General features: G+C 41.9%; 1 protein-coding gene across 2 annotated transcripts in view; it reads left to right on the top strand.

Moving 5' to 3' along the window:
- Positions 1-27,023, top strand: part of aff2 (AF4/FMR2 family, member 2) — a 154,897-nt gene extending 127,874 nt beyond the window's left edge. Inside the window, exons 11-26 of one of the 2 annotated variants that reach the window (XM_086138462.1) lie at positions 4,729-4,846; positions 6,636-6,741; positions 6,849-6,999; positions 7,237-7,452; positions 7,906-8,107; positions 9,712-10,794; positions 12,001-12,116; positions 14,239-14,467; positions 14,957-15,090; positions 15,639-15,702; positions 16,196-16,332; positions 18,483-18,554; positions 19,915-20,008; positions 21,636-21,688; positions 23,582-23,799; positions 24,769-27,023. In XM_086138462.1, the coding sequence (XP_085994588.1) occupies positions 4,729-4,846; positions 6,636-6,741; positions 6,849-6,999; positions 7,237-7,452; positions 7,906-8,107; positions 9,712-10,794; positions 12,001-12,116; positions 14,239-14,467; positions 14,957-15,090; positions 15,639-15,702; positions 16,196-16,332; positions 18,483-18,554; positions 19,915-20,008; positions 21,636-21,688; positions 23,582-23,799; positions 24,769-24,890 (3,115 nt within the window). In that variant the 3' untranslated portion in view covers positions 24,891-27,023. Of the gene's footprint in view, positions 1-4,728; positions 4,847-6,635; positions 6,742-6,848; positions 7,000-7,236; positions 7,453-7,902; positions 8,108-9,711; positions 10,795-12,000; positions 12,117-14,238; positions 14,468-14,956; positions 15,091-15,638; positions 15,703-16,195; positions 16,333-18,482; positions 18,555-19,914; positions 20,009-21,635; positions 21,689-23,581; positions 23,800-24,768 lie in introns of both variants that reach the window. The other variant, XM_086138453.1, reaches the window with a different exon arrangement.
- Positions 27,024-27,981: the final 958 nt, after the last annotated feature.

The raw sequence follows: 27,981 nt of genomic DNA, 5'->3' as shown, positions 1-27,981 counted from the left end.
GTGTGTGTGTGTGTGTGTGTGTGTGTGTGTGTGTGTGTGTGTGTGTGTGTGTGTGTGTGTGTGTATATATATATACTGTACAATATATGTATATTTTATTCTAAGATGATCACAATGCTTTTGAGTGCTATTTCGTTCTGACGCACAGTACATTACGCGAACATGATTGCCTCACAGAGTTACCCATCAATGCCGGGAGATGAAAGACAGACAGACAGACAGAAGAAAGACATCAATAGTCACAGTTAATGCATCTCAGCCCATCTGATGCCATGAATGTAATCTAATTGCCTGTAAGTGGAATGATCTTCTGATAATTCTGTGACATTTCTTTCATGTGTCATTTCTATAGTACTTTTCTTCATTAGGTTTGCGGGTGAACTGGAGCATATCCCAGCCGGCTTTGGGCGGGAGGCAGAGTAGACTCTGGACTCGTGGCCAGCCATATACAGGATATATAGACAATGGACCATTCACACTCACATTCATACCGTTGGACACTTTTGTCTTCAATTAATCCAGTGTTTCTCAAATAGTCAAATAGCCCCCTGGGGGGGGGGGGGGGGCTCCGTCAACAGGGGGCGTGTTTGACCTCGGGGGACATGTTTTTTAATTTTTTTACTAATCTTAAATTAACGTGCAGTTGCATCTCCACTACGTTAGGGGGCAGTGGCGCTCTCATTCATTCATTCATTATCTTCCGAACCGCTTTATCCTCACTAGGGTCGCGGGGGGTGCTGGAGCCCATCCCAGCTGCCTTCAGGCAGTAGGCAGGGGACACCCCGAATTGGTTGCCAGCCAATCGCAGGGCACACAGAGATGAACAACCATGCACGCCCACACCCACATCTAGGGACAATTTAGAGTGACCAATCAGCCTGCCATGCATGCGGGGAGAACATGCAAACTCCACACAGGGAGGCCGGAGCTGGAATTGAACCCGGTACCTCTGCACTGTGAAGTCGACGTGCTAACCACTGGACTACCGGGCCGCCGCAGTGGCGCTCTCATTGGCAGAATTTGCGCAGGGAGCATTCTCAGGGGGGAATTATGACGAGGCGTATGTAGCGCGAGGCTTCAATGTGACTGCAGTGGCAGACGAGGAAAGATCGATGTGCTTACTGTGTCTAAAACTTTTGGTCGCGGACAGCATGAAGCCAAGTAAATTAAGGCGTCACTTAAAGACACTGCTTGAGTTTTTTTTCAGCGAAAACGTGTCGAATATTGCCAACATTCATGCCGCTTTTCTATTCTATGCGTCTTATAATGCAGTGCACCCTATAAACCTGTTTTCAAAAAGGCCCTTCATTGAAGGTGCGCCTTATATTCCGAAGTGCCTGATAGTGCGGAAAATGCTTCTCCTCGTTCGGCTTTGTATTTTTATGGTAGTCCGGATGACTTGTGGCACTGGGCTGCCTTTCACAGCTAAGTCTTTATTACTAAAACAGACGTCTAGTTTGGGAGAAGATACATATCTTTACGTGTGTGATTTCCTATGTCACCACACACTGTATCAGTGGTAAGCACACTCTTGCAGTTTTTACCCTACAGTCGTGTGTGTGGGTTCTCTCACATTTTAATATGAGAAAAATCAATATGTGCAGGCCACATCAAGGACAACAACAGTGATTCGCGTATAGAAGTCTGAAAATGCCCATCAGATGAGTCCATCATAAAATGGGACGCAAGGCTGCAAAGTGATCCAACCCGCTCCTGGGTGAACTGTTGAGTGTATCTTCATTTAAGACCTGACATCATGGAGATGTATTTAAGGTGTCCAGTGAAATGCTTGCCTGTCAGATTGCGCCAGCTGGTGCCGCATTTCAATTTGGCACAGACAACGGTGCTAAATTATGTTTGACGGCTGATGCCTGCCTGATTCCTGAGGAGAGTCGAGGAAAGCGGGCCAGATGTAATACTTTCACACATGTATTCAGCTCCTTTCATCTTGTTCCTGCAATACTCTTGTTTATGGTGCCAGAATAAAATAGGCTAGAGTGTGCTCGATTGAATGTCTCATTGAGCGGCAAACACCCTTCCTTCAACTTCACATGATGCTATTTATACAAAAACAAAGTGGACCAACGCCCGTCGTTTAGAATTGCTTGTATTGTAGCTTACACAAAAGAAAAATAGAGAGAACCAAAAAATAGGGACAACCAAAAAAAAAAATTGTTTACATTTTTTAAACACAGACAAGTCTGTCGTGCTTCCTCCGTAAAGCAATCCCTCTTGACACCAGTTGTTGGCTCACACGCAGCAGTGGTTTGTTTGACATAAAAAGCGCTGCACTTGCATACACATACATTGTATTGGAATGTCCTATTTATTCTATTCATTCAGCCAAGTGACGTAACATAAGTGACACACTAAGAACCCTTTAAATGAGGTCAGGCTCTTTGTAAAGCTGCTCGCATAATATTGGGATGGGGAAAAAACCCTCAGAAGAAGACCTCCTGCCTTTCTTTGTCTTAATTAAGGAATGTTTTACTATTGGCATCCATGTGACGTACTATTTGCTGCTCAATTTGACACTAGCCGGCCACAACGTTATGACCATTTGCATCATATGATGATAAGGAGCTGTATCAAATCTGGGCAGAATTTTGTCTTATAAAAACTTGAAACGCAACTTGATTATACAGGTAGCACTGTCAATGCATTTATTTGGAAGTTATGCAGCTTGGTTTGTGCTGAATTGGCTCACTGACTTCTGAAACAGTTTTTGTTCCTTTGTAGAAATTATAGTGTTCATCATGGCTGTGCCTCTTTTTGTGATTGTGTCTTTTGTTCTACCATTAAGTTAATAATTCATCATCCTCAGGAAAAAAGTATCTTGTACGATTCATTTAAATGTATTCCTCAACTTGTCATTTTAATCTCAAAAACAAACAGAAAAGGTCTTCACACCTCAATGAATTATAAACGTCGAAATCCCATGTGTTAGTTTCAAAGGCAAAAGAGTAAAATAATACAAGATGATCTTTTTTGCCCCAGCTTACTACTTTTATTTATTAATTTTTTTGGGAGAAAATAATTCCCATTTAATGTCACCACGCTGGGATCGGAACAAAATAAGAAAATATTGGCTTTAAATTCATCAGCTGAGAAGAATACAACTGTGGAGGAGTTAAACACCGCGCCATACTAATAGTGAGGACTGAGAGGAACATGTATTAAAATTGAAAGAGAAAGACAGGACTGAGAGAACACGAGAGGAGATGAGAAATGATAGAAGAAATCACAATTCCTGCATGCGTGCGTGCATGTGTGTTGCCTGAGAAACAGTTGATGGATTTGCTGCTTGACTGCTCACACAGATTGGTGCCTGCTGTGACGGCAGCCTTGGACTGAAATTACACATATACAGACAGACACATACACACTTTTGCTATTTCTGCGCGTGCACGCGTGTGTTGTGCGTTCTCAAGTTGTGTCAGCGCTTGTGTTGCCTCTAGGAGACCATTTCAAAGGATTGTGGAAGGACGGATGAACCAGCATATGCAGCAGAAAGAGATAATTGAACTGGTTCAAAAGACTGCATTCCAGCAATTAGCACCAGATATGTGATTATATTTTCTATTAATGCTTAATATTGGTTGAGGCAACGACTGCAAGAAGTGGGTAATGTGCCATCCGACTGAGTTTTTTTCTACTTTATATGGCAAAATACATCCATCCATCCATCCATCTTCCGATACGCTTTATCCTTACAAGGGTCGCGGGGGGTGCTGGAGCTTATCCCAGCCGTCTTCGGGCAGTAGGCGGGGGACACCCTGAACCGGTTGGCAGCCAATTGCAGGGCACACAGAGACAAACAACCATCCGCGCTCACATGCATGCATGTTTTTGGAATTTGGGAGGAAACCGGAGTACCCGGAGAAAACCCACGCGGGCCCGGGGGAGAACATGCAAATTTCACACAGGGAGGCCGGAGCTGGAATTGAACCCGGTACCTCTGCACTGTGAGGTCGACGCGCTAACCAGTCGACCACCTCTTGATGAAGTTTTGTCAAGAAACAGAAAAAGTGCTCCACTTGCTCTGAAAATGTGTTGAAAGCAATTATCACCCCATATGTGATCACATTTTCTATTCATGGTTAATATTGATGGAGGCTACGACCGCAAGAAGTGGATAATGTCTCATCCTACTTTGTTTTTTTTCTACATTGATGAAATTAGAAACGTGAAGAGCTCAAAGAAAACCCAAATCCATATTTCGTTACAGAGAAACACTGTTTAGTTAGATGCTATAAATACAGTGTTTATGAAATGGTTAAAAGGTCGAGTGTGTGATGCAATGCGACCATAATTGTCTATTGCTATGGTTACAAATGTTGAGTTTGAAGTTTTCCTGTACTTTTTTTCTCTCAACCTTGAAAATATGAGTACCGCTAAATAAGTGGTTGGTTGACATGAGAACGCAGTGGCTCCAAATTTCATCATCATGTGAAGGATGGCAGTGGAAAAGATGACATGAATTAACGGAGTCATTTTCAATGTAGAAATCATTGTGTGAATGACGTAAACCATAATTTCGACTCACTAGCAGAGGTTGTTTATTGAAATCAGGAGAGGGTAAGTGAATCTATTTGTGAATCATGATGCAACCCTGTTAGCGATGTAAGAGGACATGAATGAGCTTTGCTTGTGCCAAGTGAATCAAGTCTATTGTTTTGCTTCTTAGTGACACGTAGATTAAATCTGTCTACTCTCCGTCCTTTAAAGTGGCGCATCGGGGAGCAGCAGTGAATCTGAGAGCAGCTCGGAGTCGGACACGGACGAATCAGAGAGCAGTTCCAGTGACAGCGAATATAACCAGGCCACTCGCACCAACTCCCCTGAGGTACCAGGACAAGCATGTGTGTGTTAACACGGGGCTGCAAAAGACACAACAATGCATATTGACAGGCATTGTTCCAGGAACAAACGTGTGACCATGCGTAGCTGGATCTCTTTGTTGTCATGTCCTATTACCAAATTAATTCATGAAGATGTCATGTTTATTTTATACATGGTACTTTAGTTGGCCCACCTGTCTGCACTGCATCATACTGAGTGAGCGCTGATTTTAATATTCCCCACTTACTCAAGTGGCTGACAAGGGTAACCCAAATACAGTGTGATGCAATGTAGATAGAGTATTCAACATTACAATCTACAATTGCCTTGATCGACATATTGCAGTCATACACGTCTGATGCACTTTGTAAAGGCATACATTTATGTTACATTGTGGAAACATCATGCCTCACAAGAAAAAAAAAATCCCGTTGGTGTAACATCTTTGGTTCAGTCCAAACATGTAAGACAGTCGACTGTGACAAAGTAAACAGTCCAGGAACAGACAGCACCCATATCATTTTTTTCCATCTCACAACGCATTGTGTTATAATTGATCACTTTATCATTATACGCGACACTACATTATATAGTCGACGTCCCAATTTGCACACAATCTACAAATATTCCTGTGGCATGATCATACTGTTACTTAACACATGCCAACATGCAACACCTCCGCCTTCTGTTTCCTTCGTGTCCTGAACAAACAGAAGACGAGTTTGATATGTCACACCTGTGAAGTCAAGTCAAGTCAAGTCAACAGTATTTATAGAGCACTTTCAAACAGCCATCGCTGCATACAAAGTGCTGTACATGGAGCAATTTAACATGCACAATAAACAGTAAGACAAATCGGTAATAAAGGCGGTAGAAAGCACCAAACAGTAAAACCAAGAACAAATCTAAGTCATGCTGAGTCGAATGCCAAAGAATACAAGTGAGTTTTGAGGAGGGTTTTGAAGATGGGCAGCGAGGAGGCTTGCCGAATGTTCAGTGGGAGGTCATTCCAGAGAGAGGGACCAGCAACAGAAAAGGCTCGATCCCCTCTGAGCCTCAGTTTAGTTCTTGGTACTTCTAATAAAGTCTGGTCCACAGACCTGAGGCGCCGGGCAGGTGTGTAGGGGCGGATGAGCTCAGAGAGGTAAGGTGGCGCGAGATTATTCAGAGATTTGAAAACAAATAAGAGGATCTTGAAAATAACTCTAAAATGAATGGGGAGCCAGTGAAGGGATGCCAGAGTAGGAGTTATGTGCTCCCTCTTACGAGTACCAGTCAAGAGGCGAGCAGCGGCATTCTGGACCAGCTGAAGGCGCTAAATGGAGGACTGGCTGACTCCAAAGTAAAGGGCATTGCAGTAATCGAGCCGGGATGTGACAAAGGCATGAATTACTGTCTCAAAGTGTTCATGTGAGAGGAGAGGTTGTGAAGGGGATGGCTTTTCTTGGCAAAGGAAAAGTGCTCACTAACACAAATTTGGAAAGGTTTGTGAACAATATTTGAGAGATTTATGCCGTTTGTCTACAGAAACGATTGTCTTTTCCTGTTATTCATATGACTACATGCATCAATATTGATACTGTGACAATCAAATTGAATTATCTATCAATCAGCCATCCAACCATTCATTAATTCACCCGTTCCAATTTTGGTTGAGAATCTCAGGCTTCCTGAGCCATTATTATTGCAAGCAATACTAACTTTTAAACGAGTTTACATTTTCTTTCCAATTATATGTACCTGTGTAAAGATACAGATGTGCTGCTATCTGTGAAATATTTGTCGCTCTGCAGCGTGAGTTGTCCTCAACTAACAAATGGCAGCTGGACAGCTGGTTGAACAAGGTCCAAGCTCAACCTAAACCTCTGGTGGCCCCACCGCAAGATCATCATGGCGCAGGTTGGTAAATGTGCATACAAATGTAAAAGTGACAATGTCCAATCGGGATTGCTTTAACTCCCTTGCTTTAATCTGGAATGCATCCGCACTAATGTTCCACTGTCCAGGTTCTGTCACTCAGAATCAGGAAACGTTCTCCCAGTGCAGTGAAGCGGCAGGAGTCGGTGCCACAGCCAAGACGAAGCCCTGTGGATCCAGTGGCGCTGCTCTTCCCACAGCGCCAGCAGCGGAGCACAAAGATGCCAGGGGAACATTCTGGTATGAACTGTATCTGCTTGTTTTGACGTTAAATAGATTATGCTGCATATTTGTCAAATGTATTATGGGATTTGTATTTAACTCATTCAATGCCAAGGGCGTTTTTTTCATGATTTTAAGAAGGTTTCAGGTACGTCTTTACGTATTTTAAATTTTTTTCAGAAGGGCCTGAAAATGGATGATTTGAAATGATCTACCCAAAGTAAAAGAAATATCAATCATGTTTGTGCCTCACAGCCCAGGCAGGGAGAAAACGAAGCCAAAACTCAGCCAGAAGGCATCAGGGGAGGGTCAGAGGTCAAAGATGAGGCTGTCGCCAGCACTGATTTCTGGTCCGGAGGTCACCACACCAAGGAGAATCACGACAGGGAAGAAACAGCCCAGACGGACAGAGAGGTCGAACAGTGTGGAGGATAATCAGAGTCAGACGTGGAGCAGATCAAACCAGCAAAGGTTAGGAAGGAAAGACGGTACACTATCACTGTGGAAAAAATTCGAGTGAATCTTAATTGTAAATTTTATTGTGTATAACTGCAGACTTGTTGCTCACTTTGGTTTGTTGTTTTGACAGTCATGTAGCGCGAGAGCGTTAATCGGCTCTCACGATGCAGTGCAAGTCCACACGTAAAATACTAAAACCATTTTTAAAAAAAGGTGTTTGTATTTTGTGCTTTAATACATGAAATGTGACATAAAAACCCCTGTTTTTAAATGCATGTGCTGTTTAAATATATAGAGCTTTTGCTTTTCATTTGAGCTGTGAACTGGAAACCTCAATAAGTAATTGAAAAAACTAAAAATGAAAAACTAAACTAAACTGGTGAATAATTCTTATAACCTTCTTGCGTGAAGCGTTACGGGTATATCGTTTGCAGCTTGTTCTCACAATTACTGTCTCGTCAGTAGCCCTGCAGTGAGGGAAAAAGACCTGTACCCTCCTTCCTCCATGGAGCATCAGAACACGTCCAGGCCACGAACCAAGCCCCCGAGTGGGAAAACAGCTCCCAGGAAAGAACCTCACAGTTCCACCAACTCAAACAACATAGTTGTACAACCAGTAGCACTACAGCAAACCACTGTGCCAATACCCACTGTCAGTGTAAACCAGGTTCGTTTTGTGTGCAAGTGAATGTGTGTGTGTGTGTTATCATTGTATATCTCTGATGACAACAATGGCAGAAAGAAGTATCAGTTCGCAATATCCAATGAGCGCTTAATTGCCCCCAGATAGTGTTACGATTGTGGATCAATATCTTTTGGTTTTGTAGTGTAACTGAAAGTCAGTGTGAGAATGAAACTGATGAAGGGATCAACATTTTAGTTTGCAGTTTTTGGAAAAAAAAATACAAATTCATAATACTTACAGTAAAATTGTCTATTATTATGCATCTACAGTATCCATCCATCCGTTTTCCGAGCCGCTTTATCCTGACAAGGGTCGCGGGCATGCTGGAGCTCATCCCAGCTGTCAGACAAATCATAGCAAGCATAGAGATTAAGGTTACATTGTATATCCTCTGGTTTGTGTTGCAGGGTGATGTGGAGCATAAGCAAAAATCTGGAGCATTAAAATAATCAAGTCATGAAAATTCATCAATTTTCTTTATCCCGTCAACTAATCGTGACTTATCAAAAATCAATACAAGCACCTTTGAAGGAACACAGGCAGAAACGATCGCGTTGCACGCCACTGGCGGTGTTGTGATCTCGCTCACCTTTTGGACTTCGTGTTTGTTGCCTTTGAAAAAGAACATGAGAATACGCGGGAACAATCTGAATAAAAACAGACAAAATGAAAATGATATATGACCTCGACAACAAGGAAACAGCAACTGATTTGTCATGCAGAAAAGGAGACAGGCATGACCTTGACATCTTCCACTTTTTCTGAGAAATTTATGATTCAGTTAAACAATCAGAGATTCAAGCCACAAACCTTAATTCATCACATGGCTTTTATGTTTTCCAATAGCAGTTCCCAAGAGAACAAACCAAGTTCGGCAAAGTATTTTTATTTGTTCCACTAAAGGCTTGTCTAAATTCATGAATCTGGCTTTATTCGTTAAGGTTAGAAAGCATGCGCCACCGCCACTTTGATTTAAAAATGAAAAATCCACAGGGTGTACAAATGGTACATGTCGAGAGGAGTTTTGCAGATGGTACACTGATGCAAGTCTATCAGATGCTCATAATGGCAAGATGGTATCGCTGCCTCTTAATTTGCATGTGACAGACATCATCTTGCATGTGTTCAACTGTGCGACATGTGTGCTGTGAATATCACTGACATTCAAAAAATCAAGCCAAAACGTGTTTCTTTTCTCAGAGAAGTAAAACACGTCTGTCTTATTTGCATGATATTATCATTATAGTAAGCAGTAAAAATATATACCGTACTTAGCTTTCTTTACACAGCAGATGGCATAATTGAATGTTTAAATGCAAACTGGCAAAAACACAAGAGCAGATTTTTTTTTCTGCGCTACAAATTAAGCGATTTGTAAATTGGATGGGACAGTCGGTGAGCAACATAAATCAATAAAAGCAATAGACTCAATTAATTATGCGCTCGTCATCTATTCATCCATGATCTTTCGTGTCTTATTCCGTACACAGTTAAGGGATGCTGAAAACTATTTTAGCAACAAAAATTATCAATCCTCATTCATTTTTCTTTTTTGTTTCTCTTCTTTTTTTGTCAAAAAAAAACAGGACAAGAGAAAACACAGAGGCCCGAGTAACAAAATCACACCCAAGTCCAGAGAGTTCATCGAAACAGATTCTTCCTCCTCCTCTTCGGAATGCCAGTCGGATTCAGAGGAAGTCATGAAAATCCCAGCTTTGCCGCTTCAGTCAACACGTGCTGCAATGAATGCGCAGCCTCAGTCCAATTCGTCCACCCCCTCTCTTCCCTGTTTTGGCTCGGCCAGCGGTATGGGGAGTCTCGGAGTCGTCGGAGGGAAGGGACTTTGTGCTCGGGATGGTAGCAGTGCGAGCGCCAGTATTAATAGTAGCACTGGTAGCATTAGCAGCAGTAGCACTGGTGGTGGTGGTAGTAGTGGTAGTAGAAGTAGTAGTAGTAGCTGTGACACACGAAGCATCATAAACATAAGTGGTTCATTTGGTACCTCTGTTCCGGACCCTGGAGGGTTAGGTGGACCGGGCAAGAACCTGGAGTCCATGTCGCCACACTTTATTATGGGACAAGATTTGCCTCTTTCCCCACTTCCGGAATACCAGGAGACTCAGAGTCTATGGGTGAAAATTGACCTGAGCTTGCTTAACAGGGTGCCAGGACAGGGATTTGGTCAAATATCTCGGCTGGGGATAATAGAACAGGACGCAATTGAAGAAAGAGGATGCGAAAGACCAGGGGAAAGGGTCGTGGTGTCAGACAGAGAGAGACAAAAACAGGGTGACAGAGAGTGCCATGGGCTCAGGGAAAGGCCGAAGTTACCGAAAGGGGAGCAGCAGAATGACGAAAATGAGCCATTAGTGCATGACCCAGAGAGGCAGTGTGACAGCAGTAGATTAACAGAGAGGGACAGGCAGGCGGACAGAGAGGAGAGAGAAAGGTTCACTTCAGGAGAGAGAGACAAGGTGACGGAAAGAAGCGAAAAGGGATGTCACGGGCTCAGGGTCCTGGACAACCGCCCTGTGCAGGAGAAGAGTCTTCGAAGGCTGCACGGGAGGATGGAAAGAGAAGAGAGTGGAGGAAAACACAGGAGGCTCGCAACAAGCAGCTTGGTGGTCCCCACAGAGAAGCATACCAGCAAGAGCAAGAGAAAACACAAGGTTGAAATTGTTACAATGGCATTCAAAGTTTTTGTCTTGCACACCACCTACACCTACATTTATACAAACCGGGAGCTACATTCCAGGAAAACTAGAGCATGCTCTTTTACTCTTTGATGCACTTTGATTTCTTCTTCCTTTGCAATGTTGTAGATATCACAGACAACACAATTTGATTGGGATTAACAATCACTACAACTGGAATCAAAATCAAATGTTCAAAACCAGGCAGGTGCTCTCTCTCTCTCTCTCTCTCTCTCAATATGTACAAATACATATACATATACAGTATATATACAGTATATATATATATATATATATATATATATATATATATATACACACACACACACACACACACGCAACCATCCATTTTCCGAACCGCTTGATCCTCACTAGGGTCGCGGGGTGTGCTGGAGCCTCTCCCAACCGTCTTCGGGCAGTAGGCAGGGGACACCCTGAACCGATTGCCAGCCAATCGCAGGGCACACAGAGACGAACAACCATCCACGCTTATACTCACGCCTTGGGACAATTTAGATTGTTCCATTAGCCTGCCATGCATGTTTTTGGAATGTGGGCGAAAGCCCACGCAGGCACAGGGTGAACATGCAAACTCCACACAGGAGGGTTGAAGCCGGAATCGAACCCTAGATGTAATTTCATTCCACTCAACTCAACTGTGTTTATAGAGCATGCCATCGCTGCATACAAAGTGCTATACATGGACCAACTAACATATACAACACTCCACAATTCTGTCCTTGTAAGAACATCACAACAATAAACAAAAAGAAAAATGGTTATTTTTATGTTTGAAGCTGCACAGTGGTCAACTGGTTAGCACGTCGGCCTCGTTGTGAGTGTGAGCGCGGATGGTTGTTCATCTGTGTGTGCCCTGCGATTGGCTGGCAACCCGTTCAGGGCGTCTCCCAACTACTGCCCGAAGACAGCTGGGATAGGCTCCAGCACGCCCTGCGACCCTTGTGAGGAGGAGCAGATTGAATATTGAATATTTTTATTTTATTATTATATTTAGATGTTTCTCTTCATGCGAAGTGATATAGTGTTTGGTGGAGCGTTGCCCTCCCTTGTATCCTCTCTTGACTAGCCGCCATTGCTCCTGGCTATAAATTTACTTCCTCTTGCTCGTGCACAGTCCCATTCGCCCTTTCAAACTCATGTTTGTCTTCTTTCTATTCCCAGTTGGACCACGTGGAGCCATCCGGCAACAGCAATAAAAAGCTACAATTGGACAAAGACTGTCAGCTCCTTCCACCTTGTATCTCTCCAATACACAACCACAAAAACAACCCTATGGAGTAAGTACTGACAATGAGCACTTCTCAACCCACCCGCTACACTTCCCGAGTCAGTATATTCAATACGTACAGTATGTGGAACAAGGAAAGGTGAGAGTGAGAGTGAGGGCAAGCTTTGCAAAACTGTCAAAACCACCATTTACCCTCAATTTTGATCCACAGCCACACTTTCAAACTCATGCCAATTGCTTGCACCCAATTTACCACTCAAGATGATGAAAGTGGAAAGAGGATCCACATTTAAAATGTCCTTAAACCCCTAAACTACAGTGACGTTTAAATTAAATTGAACGTTAGTGAAAGTAACGGGAAGTACAAATTTCGCGGTGACACTAATGACATACGATGTCCTCTCTGTGAATTTCTGAAAACAGACTGTCTCGTTGCATATAAGTCAACGTGGCGCCGACCGAGATTTACGAAGCATCTCACCACAATCACAGATTATATGGCAAAGGAGAAGGGAGGGAAAGTTGGGGTGACCTGGACTTGAACCCTCAACACTGTGCGCCAGACGCCTCAGTGTGCAGATCGTCCGTATTTCACCCAAGAGGCTTTTTATAGGAGCTGTAAACCGCCTGATGTGATTACCTGACTCAGAGCCTTTTCACGATTTTCTAATCTGTGACTTTTGACAGATTATCACCGCTCAGTCGGTGAAATCATGACGCTATAAATGAATGGCTGGAAATCTTGAGGTTTGGAAAAGTGGCGTTGCAAATTTGAAAACTTCAAGTAATTCAACTGGCCAAGTAACATTCTAAAACTGCAGAAGAATATTTGGCTGATATCATGTGTTCATTTTGTGCTTTAACATCGGTAGTTGTCACCCTAAAATATGCATGAGCGCCCTGGAAAGCACACGCATACTCGCATTCATTTAGAAACATCACACAAACACATGCATATTAGCGTCGTCATGCACATTGCTCGCATCCATTATTCTGTACTCACGCATAGCCATGCCACACAGACAAACACACGCACACACACTCACACACTCAGCCACTAATTAGTTTTGTCTCCCAGGTTTTGTATATTATCACTAATGTCTAGGCCTGCGGTGCTGTTTTGCGAGCTCAGCAACTCTTGCATTGCATCAACCCCCCCAGAGCTTCGAGTGAGAGGAAAAACATAAAAAAATATATTATCTATGGGCTTGCAAACAATATGAGTCACAGGAGCTCCAATAACAACGGCGGGATGAATCATCTGCGGTCGATCAGGAAAGGAAAAGAAGGGGCCACTTACTTTAACTTTCTAAACTAGCATTCAACTACAAGTGAAGTCTATCGACATAATACTGGAGACAGCAGAGCACAGAAAGCCACCAGAATGTTGGTGTTGCTGTCCACGTTTTGAATGGATCTGGATGAGTTAAAAGTGAAATCACAACTACAGTACATTGATTCAAATACTGCATTTGTACACAAACATATTATGATTTTATATGTACTTTTTTATTTTTTACTTCAATCCAGAAGTACGGAAAAACTCAGAGTGTAAATATAGGGTTGCTTAAAATGCTAGGTAGCTTTTCCCCATCCTATTTTGTGTCATCCAAAGTTCATTTCTTGTTTCCCAGTTCTCTTTCTTAACCCTTGCAGGGACAGCGGTTACTACAGTGGACAGCTTATCATGTTATCAGGTTACAGGGTGCATGATAGGGGTTAAATTCATCTGTTTCACCTTTTAATTGAATGTTGCCGTGCACTGAAACACCCAGCAAAACAGATTCTTCGACTGGCCGATACATGTACTGTACTAAATGAGTTAAACATCACAAGGAAATCCAAGGTAGGTTGCGCTTGGATGATGGTGTGCACAATGGAACACAACGGTGTTCATGGTATTGTATGTTGTTGCTTTTGGAGGAAGAAAATAATCATTTTTATGACTCGTGCGCCTCATATTTGGCTGTTTACTTGAGATTATGAATACACAGCTGTCACGTTGCACAAAACTGAAAAAGTGTATTATCCGCAATGGAAAAACGCAAAACGCTCAAAGATTGGGGCGGACATCTCATGAGATTCATTTGTACTTTTATTGCATTTTTAAGTGTGTGTGCGTGTGTGTGTGTGTGTGTGTGGGCGCGCGCGCGCTTGTGCATGTTCTTTAGATCTCTAAACAGGAAACAGTCCCGGCGGCAAGATGAGAAGCTTCTTCCTCCCCTACTGTCCCCCCTATCTGAAGAACCCCTTCCTAAACGTAACTGTGAGAGCAGTTCATCTCTCAGCCAGGATGGTAGCGCCACTTCAGTGGTAGCTTGCCCCATCTCTTCCTCGACACACAGACACAGGAGAGGAGATGGCAGAAGTTTATCACATGCCAGAAATGTTGCCACAAGTGTAAGTCTGTAGCTGTATTCAATTGATGATAACGGCCAATATAATTGAAAGTTGTATTGGTAATCGATGTATTGATTTATCACAATATGTAAACAAAGAATGAAAAGTAGCTTACAAACGTATCAGCTCACATGCAAAACCAAAATGAAATATTCAATATAAAGGATACCCTTTTCCCATAATACAATGGAAGTAGAGCCCATATATTTGTTTTAAACATAAGCAAAAATTATTAACCACTATGCATGCTTTCTCTCCAGGTTCTGTGACTATGTTTCATATTTTGAAAGGAACAAGCAGACTTTTGCTTACTAATCATGAACATGAACAGTATCTGTCACTATTTTATCAACGAGGAACATTCACAAATGTCTGCTACAAACAAGTTACAGTACATTCTCTGGTTGTGTTATTTACTCATAATTAATATGATCTATTTAGTATTCATAATAATCAAAAGCCGGTCTTCCACTGACCTCTCTTCTACAGCTAACAGATCATCATAGCAAGAAGTCTTTTGGAGACCGTTTCCACGCCAACGGACAGTCCAACTCAGATGCGTGGTCGGAACCACTGACAGATCCTGCGGAACCTCCGAGGCCAAGACTGTCCTTTAGTGACACGTATGTACAAGCACAGGGATTGTTACAGTAAATACAAGCCTAACTCAGTAATTATGGCTTACATTTAACTTCTTTTGGTTTTGTTTAATTTGTTTCTTGGCCTTAATACCGTTTGTTATAATATTACCCTTTGTTACCAGTGAAATACGTGTCATGTTGATTTTACTGAAATACAGGCGATGCATCATTTCTGCACTTGGTGATTCATGTGATTTCATTGCACCGCTGAGTCTGTTTTGAGTTAAACTCAATCAATCAAATGATGTAGGACAGGGCAGATACTCCTCAGAGACCTTAACCAATGTAAATAAAAACCACCACCAACAACAACAACATATTTTCTCAGGAGTCTAGTCTAACTATCTTTGACACTTAACTTTCTGCATTTAATTATAAAGCACCATCATGTGACCCTGCCTGAGTTATATTGGGACCCAATATGGAGGCATTTCTTTCATTTTCACTTCAACTTGAAGAGCAGTTTATTTTTGGGGATGAATGACTTGTCTGGCCACGCAGAGTATTTATGTTCTCTGTACTGTATCCAGTGTCCATAGTGCAGACTACTACATGCAGGAGGCCAAAAGACTAAAGCACAAGGCCGATGCTTTGGTAAGTATATCTGTAATCACTAGTGAATAAAGATCTCACACACACACACACACACACACAATGACACTTCCGCAAACCTCTGAATGCTGAAGATCGCTATTCAAAGATGGAAAGAAAATAATTTCAAAACACACAACGCGAGTTGACCATACTGGCTTTGAGCTTTGCTTGTCTGCCTTGTTTGTTGCTTCCAGGACTGTATTGTATATTTTGAATTGCTCTATTTTATCCAAGATAATGTTGCATTCAAGGACGACTGATGCCTGCCATGTTGCACATTATCCAAATAATTATCTAATTGCTGTAAACAATGAAATGAAATGTCATCATTTCTTATTCATCTGATATTTATGTGTCATTTCCTCAGACTTATCTGCGGATTTGCGGCTTAGCGGGGGGATTACTCAGAGCGAAGACTGTCTAACTCAAAGCTGTTTAAACATGTGTAGGTGTCTAATTGTATTTTCCTCCTGCATGCCTTCTCTGTGTGTAGATGGACAAATACGGTAAAGCAGTGAACTACGCAGACGGCGCCCTCTCTTTCATTGAGTGTGGAAATGCGATGGAGCGGGATCCTCTTGAGGCCAAATCGCCATACACGATGTACTCGGAAACCGTCGAGCTAATTAGGTAAGGGTTACACGTAAAGTTAGAACTGTATTTTCCGCACTATAAGGCACTTCCGAGTATAAGGCGCACCTACAATGGATATTTATTATATATATATGTACTGTAAAACTGTTTTCATACATAAGGAGCACTATAAAGACCACAGAAGCTACAATAGTGGCTGCGGTTGTGTCATGCATCCACTAGATGGAGCTATGCTAATGGGAGTACAAGACAATACAACAGGGCTTTATTGATATAGAGCTTTCACAACTGCAGCTGTGACAAAGGACTTTAAATTTCAAATATTATGTCCAAGAAATCAGAATATTGAATATTATAAAAGGTGCATCGGATTATAAGGCGGACTGCCGGCCTTTGAAAATATTTAATGCTTTTAGATGCGCCTTATAGTGCGAAAAATACGGTAAGTGAAATGTGAATCAAGAAGAAACAGAAGCTCCCCAAAAAAGATGTTCAATATTTTGTTAGTTTATGAGCAGGGAATCAAGGTGGAACCACAATCCTGACGTTTACATTTTAGCTGAATAATACCGATCACGTTACCTTAATGTCCTGAAAGTAGCAATGATGCATATGATGTAATGGTGGACAAAAGATGAGGATATTATCGATATTTAGATAAAAACATTCTGGATCTAATCGAACTGCCACCAGGATGAATGAGTATTATGATATACTGCCGTTTAATTAAATGTAAAAGGTGGTTACGTTGTTTTCTGTTTCATATGATGGTAACAAAAACACTTAAAAAAATAACACTACTGTGGGAAAAAAAAATTGTTTTTTGGGGCTAGGGCAGTGGTGGGCAAACTACGGCCCGCGGGCCAGATCCGGCCCGTTGGCCTTTTTAATCCGGCCCGCCGAAGGGTGGTCGACAATTAAGGTTCGACGTGAATGACTGCATTCATTTCATTTGGACTTGTAATGACAGACATTTCACCGCCAGGTGGCGCATTGACTTGAAGTTGCAGAACACAGGCTGACCTGGCCCTTCTGTCAAATTTTAAAAGTCAATGCGGCCCCCGAGCCAAAAAGTTTGCCCACCCCTGGGCTAGGGTATAATCTGACCCGAAATGACACAAGAAAGTGGAAAGAATGAAAATATGTTTTAGTGAATGGTGCAAAAGATTTTGTTTCCTCCTAATTTCAGGCATATTCTTCATTTTTTAAATGTGTTGAAAAAAAAACCATTGACAGGGGAGAATATTATCACTAATATCGTACAAATTATTTCTGTCTTTTGCCATTTTCTTCTTTCACTTCTTGCCACAGAATGCCCGTTCAACATTGAAATGTTTCAGTTTTATTCGAAGGACACTTGTAACGAATACTAGAACAACACTTGGCAAACAATATAAATCCGTGACAAAATGCAAATTTTCATAGATATCCACCCACTACGTAAATTACCTCAATTACTTGGATATTCAGTTTCATATTTAAGATGTAAAAACTAATGAGAGAAACAAAATAATCCTGGGTCCACAACATCAGTATGAATATTATGAGTCGCCTCTTGATCTTTGCCATGCATGATCATCATCGTCCCATCGTCTTGCTTGATTCAGCTGTCACTGCTGAATTTCCTAAGACTGATTAACCACTTCAAGAAGTGATCGCGGGCGATCTGACCCCTGTAGCACTTTCTTGTAAAAAAAATAAAAATAAATAAAACACAATAACCAAAGGTCAGTTGTGTCCTTTGAAATGTGTGCTTCCAAAGTGTCAAAAATGCTTCTTTGGCTCATGGTCAGTGTCCAAAATTATTCAAACCTTTAGAAATGCTGTTCTGTATTTGTTTACTAATGATCAGCACGTGTCGTGTTTTATCACGTCCGTTTCATATTTGAGAGGTTAATGTTACCAATAACGAACGGTTCGTCGCAATTGAATATTCTGCCTATGCTTTTCCTCCGACTTTCCAAAAAATACATTCATGTTAGATTCATGTAAGACTCTTAATTGTTCACGGATGTTAACGGCTGTTTGTGTATATATTTGCCCTGTGATTGATCGGCGACCAGTCTAGGATATACCCTCCACACCCCAAATAGGCTCCTACCACCCTAATGAGGACAAGGGACTATAGAAAATGGATGTTTACTTCTCTCTCTTTTTTTCTCTCATCTCTCGCTCTCTCTCTCTAGGTATGCCATGAGGTTGAAGAACTTCACCAGCCACTCAGCCACCATAGCGGAGAAGAAACTTGCAGTGTTGTGGTATGATTACCATTTTTATTTTTCTAAATCTCGGAGCACTCCATCAAACTTTGATGTTCATTCATATTTTATTGGCATCTTGTCGAACATAACCCGACTCTATTCGTTCGACAAAGCAATGTTATGTTCATGTTTAGCAAACAAGTCACAGCTGATTCACTCACCTAGTGCAGGAAGTGAGGGTTCACTTCTTCGCCTGTGATGTTATGAATGTGAGCGTGAATGCGAATAGTTGTCTCTCTCCATCATGTGAACCTGATTGATTGGCACCAATCCAGGGTGCATTGTGCATGTTCCCCAATTCAGCTGGGATAGGCTCCATACAACCCTGAAAAGGATAAGCATTATGGAAAGTGGATTGGGAGCAGGGGGGGGGGGGGGGGGGGGTGGTAGCGGCTGACTAACAAATTTACTATACTTTATTGATTTACTTTAGAATTGCCCCTCCATGTAACGATTGGAATTGTCTCACATAAGCAGTTCCTCTTTATTTGTCTTTCATTCTGGGTTCATATCAATACCACAGTGCACTTAGAGATGCAAGTAATTGTTATTCACATAACAAGCACAAGTGCCTTCGAAACTAAATGCAACAGTACAATGAGAAAATGCAGCTCGCCAAAGAGCAATCCTTTGGATGTGTGTGGGGCCCTTTTGTAAGGTGTTTAAGAGTTATTTTAATCAAGATACCTCATCAAGTTTGCACACTTTGCACAAGGCTGAAGAATATGTTGGTGCTGTTTTGCTGCTGTTGCTCGTAAAAGACATAAGATCACATCTTCTCTCTTGCTGAAGCAAGTTCTGAGAAGGAAAAACATTTTCCATCAAGGAAAGTTCTCTCAATGCTATGCATGACAAAATGATGCCCGGTTGTGACAAAACTGCGACGGTACCAATCATGCTAATCTGTTTATTAGCCTCAAGAGGTTAAAACCTGTCGTTGCCGCCGTGTCCCACTCACTGGATTCTCGCGGGTCTCTTTGTTTTCCAAGGGGCCACAATAGAAGCATGCCAGATGGCTATGCGAGATTACTAATGTGCCTTTTGCAAGTCTGCCAGCCTTACAAGGTTACGTCCTCACGTGTTTTGAGTGTCTTTCTGCCTCTGTTCTTCTTTCCTTTACTGTTTCTGTTAAGAGGGGCGAAAAAAAACAAACCAAAAAAAAAAGGGATGATTAAATAAACACATTCCTTATTCTGCATGTGCTTCGAAGGTGCTCGGCTCATCCGACACTGGGAAGAATTCTGACTACTATTTTTTTTTCTCGTCGACAGGAAGATAATACAGTATTGAGGACAAGGCTTTTACCGTGAATCTTTCGAGAGGATTCATCTGCCTTCTAATGGTTTTGTTTCCATAGTAACCGCTGTCTGTCTCTGCTGTATCTGCGGATGTTCCATCTGAAGAAAGACCATGCTGTCAAGTACTCCCGTTCGCTGATGGAGTATTTCAAGGTAACACACACACACACACGCGCGTGCGTGCACACGCACACTTGATGGGACCTTTAATTCGTCTCTAATGTTCCACTCTTTGGGTGAAAAACATGCAAAGCCAATTACAACACATTTCATATTCGTTTTCATGGTACTGTGCATTAATTTTCCATTGCATTATTAAAATCCCTGCTTTCTCTTTGATATTACCCCTTTAATTAGCTCCATCAATCATCAAAGAGGATTGTTGAGTTTAATGTACTTGTTCTGATTAATTATGTGTAGTTTAATTAATTACTGAGGATGTCATTATCACAGTGTTGCGTTTCCAGTGATGGGATTGGATTTCTGGGAAGCAACAGAAGGGGAATTTGTGGGAACTGCGCGTGTGTGTTTGCGTGTGCGTGTATGTGTGTGTATGTGTGTGTGTGTGTGTGTGTGTATACGCGTGTGCGTGTGTGCATGCAGTACTCAGGCTGTGTTGAGGAGACGAAAAACCAAACAAATAAAATCACATTGTCCGGAATGAAATCAGTCTTTCTCCTCCAGTATTATTTACACATTATAAACAGAGAATGTGTGTCAAAGTGTAAGATAAGGTCATGAATCCTCTGGTAATTTCACAGAGTTTTATATGAAAGTAAAATGGTGGTTAGATAAAACTACAATATCCTCTGACTGTCTAGTTTGATTTTTATTCTTTTCAACTTCTTGTCCAACTGCAGTGTACGATTGGATTTAAAAATAAATAAATAAAATAAATCAGGAGTGCTTTATTCTTCAACTTGCTATGCAGAGTTCATAGGAGTCAAACAGAACTGCCCCATAATATTTATTTTACAAATGAATCACTCTGTATCAAATATCAATTTTATTTTAAAAATGGTGGTTCTGGTAAAAACTTGTGTGGACCATTCCTAATTGTGATGCAGTTCTGTTAAAACACATTTTAAAGTAAATCTTAGTTGACAAATATTTAAATTTGGCGCAGTATGATTTCAAATGTAAATATCCCTCTTATACATGCTTTTAACATATTTAACCTGTCAAGCAATGTTTCAGCATCATGATGACTACCGGTATGTTAAAGGGGAAATCGAGTCCAAAATTGTCGTTTCATTTCAATAATTTGTTCAATGCGCCCCCACTAGTTTAAACACAGCATTGCATTTGTGGAATCTGAATTAGGCAGCAAAATCCACCTCTTTTTATCCCTCTCAGGGGGCGGCCACTTTGCCACTTGCTGTCGTCCAAAAATTGCATCACAGGGCTCATCTGTTTTCTGGGTCTGGTCTTATGATTGTTTGCAAGTTGAGCCCTGAGGCATTGTGATGTCAACGGCCAGTGACAAAATGGCCGCATCCTGAGATGGATAAAACCGGGTTGATCTTGCTGCTAAATTCAAAGTCTCAAGTGTGAACGCTGAAAATAGGTGTGCTAAATATGGAATTAATGCTCCCGCACACTCTCTAACACTGGTCACTGGAAATTTTTTATGGCACCTGATGGCAAAGAGCTCTCTGAAGATCTGAAAACAAAAACTGAAAAGATATCACTGTGCCACTACCCAAGAGGGACCTTCGGCATACACCTTTGCTCACATTTCTACAGATAAGTTTTTGTTGTGTGTCTCTCTGTGTACCAGAACTCTGCCAAGAGCTCCCATCAAGCACCTTCTCCCTGGAGGACAAATGGAAAGTGAGTACACATTTACAAATGCTTGCTCACACACAGACAATTTAGAATTTTGGATTCACTGGACCGCCGCTGCAAAATATCGGAGCGTCCTTAACAATCTTGGAGACAAACAAACCCCTCAAGAAGTAAAGAAAGGGATTGATTTGCTGGAGTTGTGAGTGGAGGGGCTGTCGAGGGCTGGCGGAGGTGCGATGGAGTGGGTGGTGATAGATCGAGGAGAAGCATGGAAGGGCTGTGGATATGAAGCTCATGAGTTTGGGTGAGGGACGTGTGCATAACCAAAAACCTACCAGTCTGTGGATTAGCGAGGGCCGCGGCTAAAATCACGGACATGACGTCAATGTCAGAGCCACATAGATTTTTGAACTTGAAAGCTTTCAGGTACTTTATTGTACAAGGGACACACTTTTTTTTAGGTTTGGTGATATAGATAATGAAGTTGTTCATTAAAAATTAATGAATGTCTGGTTAGACAGGAACGAAGATGACAAAGTTCTTTACAGGTACAAATCACTCCTAACAAAATATTGTAGTGAAAAGAAAACGTTGGCTTATCCTAACAACGTGTTGGCATGCACATGAATTAGACTGACACAATTTACTGGCCAATGATGCACACCGCAGAACAAACTCACAACTTCTCAGGTGCAAACATGATACACATAAGACACTTAGATATTCAAAATTAGCCAATTTCTCTTAAAAAAATAAAAAATAATTTTTTCGCCGTTTCTACAGGATTAGTATGTATCAGTTATCTATTCATCCATTTTTTTTACATCCGCTTATTCTCACGAGACAGCGCATCCCAGCTGTATTTGGGCAGTTGGCGGGGTACCGCCTGAATTGGTTGCCAGCCAATCGCTATTTATTTTCATCCATCCATCCATTTTCCGAACCGCTTGATCCTCACTAGGGTCGCGGGGGGTGCTGGAGCCCATCCCAGCCACCTCCGGGCAGTAGGCGGGGGACACCCTGAATTAGTTGCCAGCCAATCGCAGGGCACACAGAGACGAACAACCATCCACGCCCACACTCACACCTAGGGACAATTTAGAGCCTGCCATGCATGTTTTTGGAATGTGGGAGGAAACCGGAGCACCCGGGGAAAACCCACGCAGGCCCGGGGAGAACATGCAAACTCCACACAGGGAGGCCGGAGCTGGAATCGAACCCGGTACCTCTGCACTGTGAAGCCGACGTGCTAACCACTGGACTACCGGGCCGCCCCCTATTTATTTTCATTTATGTCAAAATGGAAATGATTTTATTTCATATTTTTGTTGATTGAAAAGGACATTTTGTTGAGAATATTACACGTTCATTGCAAGTGGCCTGTGTACACAAAGAATCACTGAATTTAATGTCCATACTGTGAACGTGTTCTGGATCCAGCACAGAAAGGTGGGGTAGACCCTGGATCAGTCATCCACAGTTAACATTCAGACGGTCACTCATACTCACGTTTGAAACCCTGTAGAGAATTTAGACGGTTTTCACGGTTTTGGAATTTGGGAAGAAGTGTGGTGAGAACACGCCAACGCCACAAACCCCAGACCTCAGAACTGTGAAGCTGACATTCTAACAATTTGTCCGCTGCACCACTATCTCTGACTTAATTTATCCTTAATGTGTTTGGCGATTTTGAGGCCTGGATTCTGTGCAAGTTTTTCCACACCAAACCATATAAGGATAATTGTAGGGACCTTGCTTTCACGGTGACAAAGAAATTCGTTTTACCAACACTGTCTCCATGAAACAGCGAGCTTGTAAAGCATTTGGTTGACAAACTGAATTGAAAATGGTTAGATTTGTGTTTCAATCACCGCAGCCTGATTTGCCAATTATTACTTTTATTGTTTAAATGCCTAACAGCCCCTCCGTGTATTCCAGGATCAACGGGACTCCGTCTCCACTCTCTCTCAGCCTCTCCCCGGCCAGTGGCGGCATTGGGGGAGGAGTATCAGGAGGTGCACCAAATTCATCAGGCAGCATAGCTATTCCACAACGCATCCACCACATGGCGGCCAGTCATGTAAACATCACCAACAACATCCTGCGCAGCTACGAGCACTGGGAGACGGCTGACAGATTGGCCACCGGTAGTCAAGGTAAGAAAATAAAATTATATGATCATTCTAAAGTCTTGGGTTGAAGCGATTGGGCGCCTTGTCTAAAAAATAGCGAACCAGTGATGGGATATTGTGATTTCCTAAGATTGTTGAAGAATTGAAAGATAATTGCCCATCAAAAGAATGTCCTTTGATTATTTTTGCTACATCACTGCACATATGAGGCCCTTTGACACTTTTTGTGGTTAAGGGCTTAAAAAATAAATGTGACGTGACACTATATTACATTTGGAAAAAAAATATATACCGGTATATATTATTTGTCGTGATAGTTTCTGGGAAAATGTATCGTCTTCAACAATTTGTTATCGTGACAGGCCTAACTGCTCCCTGCTCAGCCTGAACTATACCTTGAAGCAGTCTTGGTGAGCTCACGAACGAGATTAAACTCTCCATGTCCCCGCCAAGTTGTTCGTAAAGGATGCAGCATTCCCTTTTTTTCTGCTGCTAGTCTCCTTCTTAAAATGAGCAAATGAGCTTTCTTTTGTCACAATGAAAGATACTGTACATCTCGGGAAAGTGCGTTCTATTTCTTGTCTAAACCCATCGTTCCATGCTGCCACGTCACTCTTTCACACTGATTCACTGTGTCGTGAAAAGGGCTTTAAAAATGACTGTAGATGCCACGAGGTGACAGTCGGTGTAAATGACGCTCCTCAACTCACTTCAACAGTGAGATGTGACAAAGCCTTACTTTTGTCTAAATGAAACTCCTCAACTCATTTCAAAATAGTTCAGAAGCACCAATTTGCCACAAGGTGGCCTGAAGACATAAAGCGCAAACAAAGATCAGGAGGATCGGTTGTTAACTCTCGAGCTAATATGCGCAGGTACATTGCCGTTACCTTATTATGCTTGTCCTGTTGCTAATCTTCTCATCTGTGTCAGTGAAATAACCTCAAGTGTAGTTAAGTGTTTCATCCCAAGTGTCTCTCTGTCTCCCTGCAGAGTTCTTCCAGGAGCTCGACTTGGCGATGGAGCCTTTGAGTCAGCAGAGCGGCATGACCGAGCTGGTCCGTTACATCAGACAGGGGCTGCACTGGCTCCGCATTGAGGCGCACCTGCTGTAGGCGCTGGACCAGAGCCAGCCATAAAAAAAAAGGGAAATCATAAAATGGGCCTGGGAGCTAGAACTGGGATCAATCAGATGACACACACAATGACGCTTTAGTCCCCGCTGGGGTCCTTCAAATGACTCAACATGCTATCATATAGTAATGGCATTGACGAGCTGGATTAATTGGGAAAAAATCAATCCGCACTTAGAAATTAGTCATGACATGATTTGAATGTGACCTACTGAGTACAAATGAGCATAATGAAATTGATGTGGCTCTTTGGGGAGACAACAATTATTACGCAGTTTTCAATTCCTCCCTGAATAGAGATATAGGTTTGATGTATTTTTAACGAGATGAGACCGTTTTCAAAAGGAAGTGTTCAAGCTGCTGTGTTTAAAGTGGATGACTCTTAGAAGGAAGTTCCATGGAGGCTCCAAGAAACATGTTGTCTGATACTGATCCAGCCGCTAAAGCACTTGTCCAATACACTAATTAGATAAGGGGCATGCAGGTAAAGGCAGCCACATTACAAATCATTTTTTAACAGAAGACTAACATCTGTCGCCTTAACGTTCCAGTCCTCTTACACTCTAAATTCTGCTGCGATTTAACTTTTTCCTCACAAAATGAAACAAATATGTGAAATGACCATTGCTGCTGTTCACACTTAATCTGCAGCTTTCCTTTGGCACTTTAATACTTTATTGAGAATAGTGGATAACACAGTGTTTGAAGTTGACAGCGGTTTTTGCTGCTGTTTGAGTGGTCCGAGATCGCAGATTTCCGTGCAACTTCATCTTCTGACTCTTTTGTCAATTTCCTTTGCACTAAATACAGACTACAATCATTTCAGGACAATGCCCCTCTTTCAAACGTTCCTTTAAATGTTATTCCTTTCATTACTTTACCTCATTGTTGTTCCTAAATGTCGAACATTTTTTGTTGGACCGCTTGAACCCAAGGCATGAACCAAAAACCCAGGCCTACCAGTGGAGAGAATCAAATTTTGCTTGGGACCTTTTCTGTCATTGTTTGAAGTGAAATAGTTCACCAAAGAAAAATCAGTCGACCAATCTCAGCACACAAAGAATGACACATTTTGGGATTCCTTGAGTTGTTTCGAGGCCTCGCCGGCTATTTTTTTTTTTAGAGAAGTTGGCTCAGTTCTGGCTCCCACGGTAACCCGCCAACCCAGCTGACTGTCCAAAATTGGGCATAAAATACAAGATCTCCCCCAGCCCCACCTAGAGACTGTGGACCAATGGCACGTTTGTATAAAATTGAATCTGATCAAATCACCACTGGACATTTTGGTCGTTTGCTGTGTCGTTCCATGTATACGTGTACAGCTGATTGTGTCAAGTCTTTGAAAAATGACTGGACGATAGTGACGTTTGTGCTCCACGATATAAGGGACTGCGACTCCCTGCGGACAGTGATGTTGTTGTGTTTATTGTTGTTGTGGTTCTTTGTGTCAGTTCAAAGTGACCGGACGATTGAACGATGTGACACAAGATATTGAACATTTGTATTCCGTCGTGCGTGTGTGTGCGCGAGAGAGAAAGAAAGAGAAGTATGTGTTTGTTTATGGCCACATTCACACAGCAACAAATCCGCCACTTGAAAACTCAAAGCTTCTTCCTGTGCCGTTTTTTTTTTTTTGGGGGGGGGGGGGTTTGATAGTATTTATTTTGTTGTTGTTGTCTTGGTCTGTGTAAATCCAGCTCATCAAGTGAGTGCTTTGGTTCGCAGTCATGTAACCGCTGCTGAATGTGTATGGAAGACAATGCGGATGTGGAAAGAACATTTGACAAAAAAGAAAATAGAAAAAAAAAAACTTAAGTGCCTCTCTTCATGTCCAGTGGGAATTGCTCTATTTATTTAAGAAGAAATAATGAATCTAAGTGATTTTCCATACCATATTGGTATAAATATGAGATTGTTTTTTGTAAAATCAAATGTTTCCATGAGCTTTTTACTAGCATTTAATGTATGATGACATTGGGGTCCGGCTTTAAGAAAAAGAGGTGATTCAAAGTGTCCAATGTCCATTGTTGTTTTTCTTGATGTTTTGACGGTTCGTCTGAAATGCCTGATATGAAAAACGTTGCATGCAATAAAATGGTAGCGTCAGACCAACAACTACTTGTGTCATGTGTCTGAAAGTGATTGGAACGTTTGTTCAAGCTTCCAACTTGTCTCACAAGCTTGCTTGCTACAAATACAGCGGCACCATTTCTTGAAATATGTATGACAGTGGAACCGCCGAACTGTATTTTTTTTTAGTCTTTGCCGTTTTACAGCAATTTATTTATGATTATATAGCAGGAAAGTTACTGCTTTCTCTTTGATTGTTTGATCGATGTTGATATAGTTACAATTAGTGGTGTGGTTTTGAGATCAGTCTTGGCTCAAGGCCAGTTTCTAAGGGTCTCGGTCTCGGAATCGAAGGTATTTTTACTCTGTCCTGTCTCAGTCTCAGACCGGGCGGATTTGGGACTTTTCAAGACCTGCCGAGACCAGGCCTTGACTACATTCATCAGTGAGAAAGGCAGCCCCTGTGCTGTGCTACACTTTCCAGTGTCTCCTGGAGTGCCACGAGATTTGTTGTGTGAAAGCCAATATATGTTATTAACTTTTTCTATTTTATTCCTCACACTTTTTTGAGGTGCTACTGCTCCCACATTTATTCAACCTATTCCAAAAATTTGACAGCTGTGCTTCTATTTTCCCATTCCAAAAAAAAATCCTGTTTTTCCCAAAATGTCATGTTTTTCACCCAAAACTTCACCATTCATTCCCAACGGCACTTTCAAAATCTCTAAATTTCGGTTGCAAGCTGACATCCTTTTCACTTGAAAACAGAAGGCAGCAAGCCCTGTGAAGATGGCCGCAGTTTTGACACTATTCAGATACACGTGTCGGTTCAAAATGAGAAAATAACTCTTGTGCGCAACAGGAACATTAGCATGGAAGGAAAGTTAATGTTATAAACAAAAGCGGAACCTTGAACTTTCACATAGTCGCATGTCTGAAATCTACGGCTACCAATGTATTCATAAAAAAACACCATTAATGGATCCTCATAATTAGAGCATGA

The sequence above is a fragment of the Hippocampus guttulatus genome, chromosome 2 (genome assembly GCF_054856545.1).
Source record: "Hippocampus guttulatus isolate MCC_2025c chromosome 2, RoL_Hgut_1.0, whole genome shotgun sequence".
In the NCBI taxonomy this organism is placed as follows: Eukaryota; Metazoa; Chordata; class Actinopteri; order Syngnathiformes; family Syngnathidae; genus Hippocampus; species Hippocampus guttulatus.
This window is presented reverse-complemented; position numbering and strand designations above follow the sequence as displayed.